At 46.5% G+C, this 12,264-nt stretch overlaps 1 protein-coding gene across 1 annotated transcript in view; it reads left to right on the top strand.

Annotated features, from left to right (window-relative positions):
- The window catches only part of CDHR3 (cadherin related family member 3), a 97,217-nt gene that overhangs the window by 49,303 nt on the left and 35,650 nt on the right, over positions 1-12,264 (top strand). The window contains exons 9-14 of the mRNA XM_070046274.1: positions 1,807-1,978; positions 3,231-3,333; positions 4,548-4,646; positions 6,101-6,327; positions 8,617-8,788; positions 10,336-10,586. Of these exons, the coding sequence (XP_069902375.1) occupies positions 1,807-1,978; positions 3,231-3,333; positions 4,548-4,646; positions 6,101-6,327; positions 8,617-8,788; positions 10,336-10,586 (1,024 nt within the window). The remainder of the gene's footprint in view (positions 1-1,806; positions 1,979-3,230; positions 3,334-4,547; positions 4,647-6,100; positions 6,328-8,616; positions 8,789-10,335; positions 10,587-12,264) is intronic.

The raw sequence follows: 12,264 nt of genomic DNA on the forward strand, positions 1-12,264 counted from the left end.
CAGGCACATTCTCCTGGCATCCCCAATATATTTTTGTAAGAAATCCTGCCCAAGGCAAAACATGATTGTGGTGGGCAAAGAAAGAAAGAAGGAGAGAAAGGGAGAAAGGGAGGAAGGGAGGAAGGAGAGAGAGAAAAAAAGAGAAAGAAAATACTAGCCACACAAATTCCTCTTTGCCTGTACATGAGCCCCTTTGCAGTGTGATTTTGCCATTCCTCCCATCAAGAGATGGGTATCTCTTTCTACTCCTTGAATCTGGACTTGACCAGGTGAATTGCTTTGGCCATCGGAACATTCACAAACATGGTGCAGCAAAGGATTGAAAGGTGTGTATGCAGTGGGACTTGCCCTCTCTTGCTACTTTTGGAAGCCTAAGATCTCCATGCAAAGAGCACAGACTAGCCTCCTGGAGGATGAGAGGCAATATGAAGCAGAAACCACCCACCTTCCCACCATACCTGTGAGTGAGGCCATCCTGGAGCATCCAGCCCCCACCGAGCTGCCAGTGACTGGAGAGACCAGCCAAGCTGGACTAGAACCAAAAGAGCGAATGGATAACCCTTAGTGTTGTAAGAAAGAATAAATGCCTGTTGTTTTAAGCCACTAGGTTTTGGGCTGGTTTGTTATGTAGCAAAAGCTAATCAACATGCCCATCTTATAGATGGAAAACCTGAAACCTGGAGACCTGTGAAGTCCCTTAATGGGTCTGGAGATGTTACCATGCTTCCTCAGAGTCTCCCACTCCAAGCTGGGCTTGACCAGATGGCTCTGAGTTTGGGGGCAGCTTTACTCATTTGCATACTATTTGCCTCCCTGCTGGAGTGAACTGAGATTGGGACCCAGAATTCAACCTTTAATAAGCCTCTATTGAATGAATGATGCTAAGGTGTCAGGAGGCCCTTCTATGACTTTGAAGCCATGAGAACACAAGTGGAGGAATTTCCAGTCCTCTAAGCAGGGGAGGGAGGGTGCAGGGGTACAGCAATACCCCCCAACCAGATTATCAATTCCTGCAGGCAGGGGCAGAATTTCTATTTCTCTTATATTCTTCTTCACTCCTGTGCTAGTCCCATAAGCTACCATTCATTCAACAAATATTTGTTGAGTGTGCCAAGAACAAAGCAGATAGAGATACCCAGTCTTGTGGAGCTTACATTCTTGGGGGCAAACAGGAGATAAACAGGATATGTAAGTAAACTGTATCGTATATTGGAAAATGGTAAGCACCAAGCATTAAACCTACAGGGGGGAAGGGGAGCGGGAGCAATGGGCTGGGGGCGTTGACATTTTAGTTGCGGTAGCCAGGGAGCCTCCTGAGAAGGTGCCATTTGATTCGAGACTAAAGATAGAGAAAGAGCAAGCCATGCGGTGCGCAGTTAAGTGCAATGGCCCTGAGGCCAGAGCCTGGGGAGTGTCCAGGAGCACAGGGAGGCCAGAGTGGAAGGACAGTGAACAAGAAGAATTAGTAGGAGATGAGTTCAGACAAGTAAGGGGTGGGCGCATGTCATGAAAGATGCTGTAGATCAGAGTCACGACTTTGAATGAAATCAGGAGCCCTTTGCGATTTAGGAGCAGCAGAGCGACGTGATCTGACATTTTCACAGGATCCCTCTGGCTGCTGTGTTAAGAATCCTCTGAAAGGAGTCAAGGGCAGAGTGGGGACACCAGTTAGGCAGGTACTGCCTTAACCACGGACTTGCTTTCAATTGAAATGAAAGCCGGGGTGTCTAGCCTGGGGCCTGTGTTAGAAGGAATGTTCAGTCACTATTTGTTGGGGGAAAATATTGAATCGTGTCTTTTTGCCAGCATTATGGTGCCTGAGAGAGCAGCCAAGGGGACGTTGCTTCTGGACCTGAGCAAGTTCTGCTTTGATGATGACAGTAAAGCACCAAACAACCAATTCAACTTCACCACGCCATCCGGAGTGGGGAGCGGCAGCAGATTTTTACAGGATCCAGCTGGCTCTGGGACAATCGTGGTCAGTTAACCGTCATTGCATCATCGAAAGGGCATTGGGGAAGTTGGTCTAACAGGCATAGTGCTTTTGCTGCCCCATAGAGAGAAATTTCCAAAGTAACTCCCTCTCCAAGCGACTGTAACTGACAAACTTAATAGTGACTCTGTTTTCCCCATTTGCTCTTTATTTTACCCAAGTTCCAGGAATTGTTTGTTATGCATGGTTATGCCTGGGGTGCTAAGGATTGGATTCTTTCTTGCATAGTTCACAGTTTGCAGGCTGCCTGCCTGGTTAGCGTGCTTCCACAGTCACATATCAGTGCCCTCTGGGCTCAAGCACTTTTGTTTATTTCAGTGCTCATTCCTCGCCATAGAGGTGTGAGGTGAGAGAGAGCAGGGCCAGGGCCATGCGTGTGTCCTGCTGAATTCCGCAATGTAGAACCACTGGAGACCCAAAAAAGAGGGGCATCTCCACTGGGGCAAATATGTAATTGGAGAAAGAATGGGAGCAAAAGGCAGGTCTCAATGAGCTGTGTGAGACATTTAACAACAAGGTTCCCACTGGAGGGTTGGGGGGAAAGGAGGAGAGAGATAGAAGGGCAGGGTAAGGTGGAGGTCTTACAGGGGGGTGGTCTTGATGGGGGAGATCTTTGCATCAGAGATAAAGCCTCAGGAAGAAAAGCAAGCAGCCCACTAACCATCCTCTCAAACACCCCCTTCTCCACCTCCCATCCCCCAAAAAGTCGTACCAATTTTATTCACTGTGTCAACCAAAAATAACTTTTTTTTTTCTGTTTGAGAAATTAATACATGTTCACTGTAGAAAATGTAGGAAACACAGAAAGGCATTACTATTCAGTAATAACCACTATTAACATGTTGATATATTTCTTTCTTGTCTTCTTCCCTATGCATAGATTTTATGTATCGTCTATATATATATGCATAAGTATTCTAAATGATGGAAATAACCTTGCATGTAGGATTCTGTATCATGCTTCTCTTTGACTTAACCTGAAATCTTGAGCCTATGCTGGGCAATAGTGCTTGATGAACATCTTTAAACAGATTCTCTCTCCTGATAAATTCTTTCAAATAAGTTCTCTAGCAGTGAGCAAAGGTATGGACGTAACTTTTTAAAGCTCCTCCTATGGGAAAAAGTGCTTTCCAGAAAGGTTTTGCAATTTACATGTCCACTAACAGTACATGAAAATGTCAGTTCAATTAAAAGTATTGTTTATTCTGTGTAATCTGATGTCTCTGTTTTAATCTAGTTGATAGGTGATCTAGATTATGAAAATTCAAGTAATCTAGCAGCCGGCAATAAATACACTGTGATAATCCAGGTGCAGGATGTTGCCCCTCCTTACTATAAAAGCAAGTATCATTTTGGTTTATTTCATGAAGCATCTTCCTTGAGTAGCAGTGACTAAACTGTGCTGGGCAATGCTTGGGCTTGGGCTGGGGATGTATTTATGTTCAAAAGGAGAATTCCAAAAGCCCCAATACTTCGGAATCAGCCCAGCCTCCTCCTGTCCTTCACCAAGAACAGTTAATCAGTCTCCAAGTCCTTTCTTCTGTGTCACCTACAACTAAATCTAAGGATTTTAGTAAGGATCTGCTGCCTTCCCCCCAACTCCCCTGCACCTCCATCCCACTAGTATTGCTCTAATGCAGAACCTCCTCTATCAGAGCTGAATTACAACACCAAGAGTGTTTCAAGAGTCTTTCTGCCCACCTTTAGTCTTGTCCCTTTCCAACGCATCCACCACATTTCTGACAGTGATTTTCAGGAAACGCAAATGCCACCGTATTACTTCTTGCTGAAAGCCCTTGAGTGTCTCCCCATAGCTGTCAAGTTCACATTCAAACTCTTTGGCTTGGCACAAAGCAATAAAGAGAGTCACGTGAATTTTTTTGGTTTCCAAATGCATATAAAAGTTATATTTACACTATATACTGTAATCTGTTAAGTGTGCAATAGCATTGTCTTAAAAACATAATGAACATACTTTAATTAAAAATACTTTATTGCTGGGCTTCCCTGGTGGCACAGTGGTTGAGAGTCCGCCTGCCGATGCAGGGGACACGGGTTCGTGCCCGGGTCCGGGAAGATCCCACATGCCGCGGAGCGGCTAGGCCCGTGAGCTATGGCCGCTGAGCCTGCGCGTCTGGAGCCTGTGCTCCGCAACGGGAGAGCCCACAACAGTGAGAGGCCCGCGTACCGCAAAAAAAAAAAAAAAAAAAAAACCACTTTATTGCTAAAAAATGCCAACCATCATCCGAACCTTCGGCGAATCATAACCTTTTTGCAATGGTAACATCAAAGATCACTGATCACAGATCACCATAACAATATAATAATGAGGAAAACGTTTGAAATATTGCGAGAATTACCAAAACATGACCCTGAGACACAAAGTGAGCAAACGCTGTTGGAAACATGGTGCCGATAGATTTGCTCGACACAGGGTTGCCACAATGTTCAATCTGTAAAAAACACAATATCTGCAAACTGCAATACGTAAAACGCAACAGAATGAGGGATGCCTGTATTGTGATTTAATTATTTTTCCTATTTCCGTTTATAGATAATATCTACATTTATATTCTAACAAGCCCAGAAAATGAGTTTCCTCTTGTCTTTGATAGCCCATCCTACATATTTGCCGTGTCGGAATTAAGCCCATGTAAGTAACCGACGAGACACAGACTCCAGTGCTCTTGATAGACCCCTTCATCCGGAGGCACTTGGGTGGAGGAGGCTCCCCGTCAGAGGCCCTGGTGGTGGTGTGCACAGCAACTCACAGCTGATTCCTGGTTATTGCATGTCTTACTTCGTTTTAAATTCTCCTCACTGTGGAGGAGCCCTTCAGGTGAAATCCAGATTTTGAAAACTGTTGATTAAACTGCATTTCTCTGAACCCCCTGATTGCCTCTTTGTCTGGGTGCCTGATTCCAACTAATCCTCTCTTTTTGCAGCCTAAGTTTTCCCTTGGTCTCCACTGTGATTTTTATCCAGCTCACTCAGAGAATTGAAATTTAAAAATAGAGAGAAGGCTTCCCATTTCTAGATTTCTTTCATTTAAAAACAAAATAAAGATGTTTTCTCTCTCCCTTTGAAGGATTCCCTGGAGGCCTCTTTTTCCACCCTTTAGGATGCCTTGATTTCTGCGGGCTCCTCCCCACTCCAGCTGGGTTTCTCCCCGTCTCTCCCAGTGAAGGGGAGACTGTTAACTCTAGAATAATCAGACCTCACCACAGTCTTTGAGACTTGGATTGTGTATACTTCTACACTAAAAACTAAACAAAACAAACCCCAAAATCTCCCTCTAAAATGATCTCCTCTTCATTTCGTTTTCTCTCTTGATGATGAGCTCCATTTCCTGACATTACATTTTAAACAAAATACAAAAAGAGGGTCTGAAGAAAACGCTGTCGATTCCTTATGCCTTATCCAGTGAATAATAAGTGCAACAGGAATAGGTTTTTTATGAATTCACAGATCTTGCTACAATTATTAATCACCTACTCTGGGTCAAGCACGTAGTGCTGTTCTATATAGTTGAATAAGAGAAGATGCTGCCCTTGAGGAGTATAATTTATGAGGAAGAACTTCTATAAAACAAGCAAGCCCGAAGTCCAGCAGCCCACCAACAAGACTTGCAAAATAAGCAAAATGGAACAGGATTTAAAAATCAAAAATATTCCAATCATCCTGTTGCTAAACCTTTAAAAATCATGTTTTTCATCTGGTTTTGTAACAGCAACCCATGCTCAGTATAGAAAATTTGAAAAATAAAAAAGACAACACTGCTGCAAAAAGATGTATATGTGAAGGTTCTTTGCAGCGTTAGGATCATGTAATAATTGGTGTGCTTGGAGTCTATATGAGGATATGAATTGTCTTTTAGACTTCGCAGTACTGCTTGCATCATACGGCCAGTTTCCTAGTGGGTGTCATTAGTGTAATTTGAATTTAAAAGATGTAAAACATACAGAGTTTGAACAGCAAAGAGGCCCCCAAAAGTCTTTCGCCCATGGCACTGAGAGTGTCTGCTCCTGATTCCTCCTCTCACCCCCAAAGCAGGACTAATCTCAGATATTATTCTCAGCGGTAATCGCAGGTACTTTATTCTTCCAGCTAGAACCCGGGTTGGACGGATGCAAGCGACAGATAAAGACTTCCCCCAGAGAGGCATCGTATACTCCATCTCCACCGGAGGGGCCAGCCAGCACTACCCAAACATATTTTGGATTAATCCCCAAACGGGAGAACTCCAGCTGGTGACTAAAGCAGACTACGAGACAACTCCCATCTATATTCTCAGAATCCAGGCCACCAACGGCGAGGACAGCAGCTCAGTCACTGTGAGTGGGGCTGTTTGGTGCATTCACACCAGCCCAACTGGTTGACTTAGGGTCTCCCTGGCACCCTCCAGGTGTGGCCGCAGCAATAAGGAATCTTAATAGGGCACCTCCTGCAGACATGACAAGAAATGGCTAGGGGTGTCCCAGACAGCACAATCGGACACACATAGCAGTGCCAGGAGATAAAGATTGACATCTGTAAGCCCACGTTTATGGGTGACTGGGAGAAGCGCTGAGATGGATGGCCACCCTGGGGGACAAGCTTCCTCCTGTTGCCCTTAAATCCCCCCTTGCTGTTGAGGTGGGCTGTAGCTGTGCATCACCCCCAAGTAGTTTTACCCTGTTCCTACCCTGAGACCCATCATACCAGATGGGATAGGTCTTAAAATGATCTGGCTTGACACAGCGCTATGCTGCTTTGTAACCTCTGATGTTGAGAATCTGGTTAAGTGCATTTCTGAGTCAGTAGGTCTGAGTAGGGCCTGAGAACCTGCATTTATAACATGCTTCCAAGTGGTGCCGAGGCAGCTGGTCCATGGCCGTGCTTTGAGGAGCCAGGCTTTGACAGGTCTGTGCTGCCAGTGGTCAGGAATATTTGAGCGTAATATGATGGTCACAAAGAGGAAACTATTTCTTGGTCTTTCCCGTTAGTAAAGTGAAAAAGCCTAAGGCAAAATGAACTCAGCTAGCGGCAGGCAGCCCTGTGTGATAGAATGACTGGTCCAGGGTCAGGAGGCAGAGTTCATTTCTCAACTTTGATCCCAATTTGCCAAGGGGGTCCGAGCAATGCTTATCTTTGTACCCTGATTTCTCTCTCACACATGGAGAGTCACCTCATAACCCAATGCCTGAATAGTCCAGTTCCTCTGATGACTTGCTTTGAATTAGTGCGACGATGTTTTCAATGATGTGTAAGGCTTGGCATTGCTAGCTGAGAAAAAGATGTGCTAAGTTGAAGGTAATTGTCGTGTTTGTTAGCTTGGGTTTTTGAGAGAAATGAATGGAGTCCACTTTGGGAGCTAACTAGAGAGAACATTTCAATTTACTCCTGGGCTCAGAAATAGCTGAAATCCCCAAATTTCAGAGGTAGAATGAATACGACTCTAAAATTCATAAGCTTTTAAAAAGGGTGATGATCACATAAGTCCCTTTCAGGGCTGACATTCTGTGATTCCGTGCTGGCAGGCATCCCAGTCCATATTCCAATTCACCAGGCATAAAAGACAGTGATGAAAGAGAACAGACTGGCCCCTGCTTGTGGCAGGCCAGCGCCACCGGCTCAGTGCAGTGCTGAGATCCCGGGTTACACACAAGACCCCGGCTAAGCCAGGTCGCCTCCTTCTATTCCACTGGTTCTCAACCCTGGCTGAGTATTAGAATCGGCTGGGGAACATAAAAATCGTGCCTGGGGACTTCCCTGGTGGCGCAGTGGTTAAGAATCCGCCTGACAATGCAGAGGACACGGGTTCGAGCCCTGGTCCGGGAAGATCCCACATGCCGCGAAGCAACTAAGCCCGTGCGCCACAGCTACTGAGCCTGAGCTTAGAGCCCGCGAGCCACAACTACTGAAGCCCGCGCGCCTAGTGCTTGTGCTCCACAAGAGAAGCCCGTGCACCGCAACAAAGAGTAAACCCCACTCACCGCAACTAGAGGAAGCCAGTGCACAGCAACGAAGACCCAAGTCAGCCAATCAATCAATCAAGGAAGAAAAAAAAAAAATCAGGCCTGCGCCCCACCCTCCAGGGAGTCCAATTCATTTGGTCTGGAGAGGGCCAGACAAAGTGGAGCCATGGTTGAGAGCCATTGTTCGATCTTCCAAAGTTAAAGACAGAACTTCCAACTCACAGGGGCAGCAAGCAAGGAAGCACAGGAGGGTCACCATAAATCCATCATCGTTACCGGAAAAACAACTCAGCATCATCTGGGGGTGAGCGCATGTGTCTAGCTGCATATGTGTGTGGGGGTGTGGAAATGTATTATTACGTATATTATGCACACGTGCATGTACACACACAACACACAGTAGAGAAGTTAATAGCATAGGACTTGGAGTAAGACAGACCTAAGTTCAAATCCCAGCTCTGCCACTCACCAACTGAATGGCCTTAGGTCAATTACCTAATCTCCCTAAGCCTCAGCTTCCCCATCTGTAAAATGGGAATAAACATATTATCGATCTTGGATGAGGTTAAACCTCACTAATTCACAAAAAGCACACAGCCCAGTGCGTGGCACACAGTAAGGGCTCAGTGATAACCACTCAGTGAGACCACTTTCCTGCTGCTCTAGGTGACTGTGAACATCATTGAAGAAAATGATGAAAAACCAATCTGTACCCCAAACTCGTACTTCCTGGCCATCCCAGTGGATCTGAAAGTTGGCACAAATATTTACAATTTCAAGCTCACGTGTACTGACCTTGATTCCAGCCCCAGGTCTTTTCGTTACTCCATTGGCTCAGGTATGGTATTGATGTCAGTGGTCCTGGACCCTTGCTGAGGGCTCCTGGTGTTGGGGGCTGTAGCAGCTGTTTAGGAAGAAGGGGTGGGGGTCTGAGCTCACACACTGATCTGGCACAGCGTGTAGGGGGTGGGGTGTTTTGAATGAGGAAACCAAGGGTGAGGAGTCAAATGGTTCTGGAATTCCCAGTCCCCGCCCCCCGCTTGGCTTCCCCTTCTCACCTAACTCTTCCCAGACTCCCATACCTGGCTGCCCAAAGGCCCAAGGAACAGTGAATCCCATTGATGGTGACCCGCCCCCCCACCCCCAATTCCCAGCCTGTCGTAGGATTCATGAATCAGATTAGTGTAGTTTAAAAACATTTTTTTAGTCCAACTCCTCCCCCACCTCTTTTCCTGCAAGCTTGTTGGTGGGGGGGGGGCAGGGGAATCCCAGTCCTCTCTCTGAATAATAATAGATGAAATAGATTAAATGCATTTTGAAACGCGTCCTCAGGAATTCTCTTCTGCTCCATTCATTTTCTCTCTTTAAAAATATACCATTGTGGGAGGGAAAGAAAAGAGCACCCCTCAATGGAAATGAGACCAAAATAGTTCATCTAATGAAGTGCCGGGGCCAGGGATTTAAACCCAAACAAGCAGAGCAGTTTCATGTGAAAGACTGAAAAGCCAGCTCCGCCGCCTGCTGAGCCCTGGCAGAGCCGGAACTGGAGCAGCAGGAAGCCTCTCGAGCAGGCTGTGTCACAAAACCCAGGGGCAGAGCCCACCTCAAGACTGCAGTGGCCGGAGATGGGAACAATCCATACTGAGAACCCTCAGGCCTTTATGGGGCACTTCGTTGCTCGGGAGTAAAACTGCATCATCCCCTGGTCCATTTACTGGTTTTTAGTTGGTAGTGAGTCTGCAGCCACCGGGGGAATGAACAAGAGCTGCTTGGGCGGGCAGCTTCTCTGCTCTGGGCTCCCTAAGCTGTGAGCCTGCAGCCCCAGACGAGCCGCTGGGGAGGTGGGGGTGGGGACTACTGTCCCTGCCAGCCCAGGACACACCTTCCTTTGGGGGACTCCAGGGACATCCATCACGGGTGTGACCAGCCCGGTTTCATGAAAGGCGTGCAATGAACTTGGCCCATGGCTAGGGACGTGGCCCCCTCTTCCCTCTTGCCGCCCACTGATTGGTCTGAGCGTGACTTACACATTGTTACCAAGTTAATGCTGACGATGAGCATTGGCCGCAGCAGGATTGCTAGCTCCCTGCCTGATGCTCAGCGCGGTGGCGGCCATTCTCCCTGGACACCTGTGCTGGTGCCCTTTTCTACTCTCATTTTCATTGCAGCCACACTGGTTGTAAGCCAGAGTCTCTCTGTACTCATGAAATCTCTGGTGCTGTTAAGGCCCATATCCTGTCACTGCCCCCACCCTGGTACATCAGAAGTAGTCTACACCTGAGGTGGGATGTTTAAGAAAAAGACTGAATGTAGTTTTCTTCTAACCCTTATTTCTCACGCTCTTTTCTTCCTATTCCCAAAATCCTTGCATCGAATCTCATTTAGGGAACATCAACAGTCATTTCACCTTCTCTCCTAACGCCGGGTCCAACGTTACAAGCCTGATCCTCGCGACTCGCTTTGACTATGCTAGTGGGCTTGATAAGATCTGGAACTACAAACTACTTGTCTACATAACTGATGACAACTTGCTGTCCGACAGGAAGAGAGCTGCAGCTCTTGTTGAAACAGGCACAGTGACCCTGAGCATTAGTGTCATTCCTCACCCAACCGCGACTGTCACCACAACCCCCAGGGTAAGGGTTTTGGGAGATGGACTTCCCAGTTACATCCCTTGTAACTGATGTTGATGGAGCCCCTTGACCTAGGAGAAATGTGGGGTGGACTGAAAAGAGTTGAGGTGTTAGGATGTTGCCAGAAACGCCAACCGTGGGCTGGATCGGAATAGTCACTGGGTGGTAGAAAAAATCTGGGTGAGACCTTGGGCTTATAGAACCACTGACATTTCCTAGTCTGGTAAAGAAGGAGGTACACATATGCACAGACTTGTGATAGGTCAGGCATTGCCCATCCAGGGCATGGACACGTTGCTGCCTTCACGAGCCCTTCTCTGCTTGCTCTTAAGAGCCAATACAAGTCCGTGTCCATGAGAGCAGCTAGCTGCCAGATGCTCTTCTCTACTTCTTTTGAAGAGTCACCATTTGTCAGTCTATACCCTACTCCCCACCCACTCCAAAAAGAAATCCATTTATTCAATCTGCAGATATTGATTTAATACCTATAATATGCCAAGCACTTTGGTGAATAAGCCAGAAATTATCTCTGCTCTCTCATGGAGCTTATAGTATAGGTTAGTGGTTCTCAAGAGTGGTCCCCAGACCAACAGCAGCAGCAGCATCACCTGGAAACTAGTTAGAAAAGCAAATTCTTGAGCCCACCCCGGAACACTAAAGTTATACCTCATCCAACCATGATCATCACTACGACTTCCAGGGAAGGATGTTGAAACCTGGAGTCCTCACCAAATCCCCACACCTACTGGATTAGAAACTGTGGTGTGGGACCCAACCATCTGTGTTTTTAACAAGCCTTCCAGGCCATTCTGATTGCACTAAAGTTTTAGAGTCTCTGATCTAGAGGGGGAGACGGATTACAAACAGGTGTGCAAATTAGTAAACTACCTACAGACTGTCATAAACAGTAGGAAGAAAAGCAGCCCCATACTTGGAGTATGCCAGAGGAAAAGGAACCAGAACCTCAGAAAGCCACCTGTGACAGGTGGTCAAATCCTGCTTCTCAGAGTCTTACCAAGAGCTGCTTAATATTCCTTTCCTGTGGGCTGGAGTCAATATTACCCCCAATGAATGGAGGCATTAGGTGACTTGAAGGGCTTTCAGTTGTGGTAGGAGCCAGTAGGTGCCCCAAGTAAGGAATTGCCACCTTTCTGCAACTTACAACACAACCCAGCTCTGACATCTCCAACCTGGAAATCTCCATAACTTTTTGTTATCAGTCTCCCTCTCTGGGAAGCAAATGCTGAACTTGAGGTCTCACTGTGATAACAGCCTGCTCAGCTGGCAGCACAGCTGGCAGTGACTGAACACTGAGAAGCTTACAAAGTGTTTAAAAAAAAAGAAACAAAAAACCCCAACTTTCACGGCTCATGCCTTCCCAGTGAGAGACAATAGCTATATTAGTCCCTAGCTTATGCCATGATTTGGCAGGGAAAAAAAGCCAATGGAATTTTTAGCTTTGAGGAAGGAGAAGAAAGAGAATGAAATTAGGCCTAGAGTTGCTCTCCAGTTCCCTACATTTTCTGGGTTTTGGTCTAAGGACATCTGACAAGACTATAAATAAGGTGATGGGTTGAAGAGTGAGAACGATGAGCACACAGATGTCCGACCTTTAGAGCAAGAACAAAAAGCAGGATGAACATTCAACCACCCAACGTGAGAGGGCTCTGATGTCAAAGAC

The sequence above is a fragment of the Globicephala melas genome, chromosome 9 (genome assembly GCF_963455315.2).
Source record: "Globicephala melas chromosome 9, mGloMel1.2, whole genome shotgun sequence".
NCBI classification, from domain to species: domain Eukaryota; kingdom Metazoa; phylum Chordata; class Mammalia; order Artiodactyla; family Delphinidae; genus Globicephala; species Globicephala melas.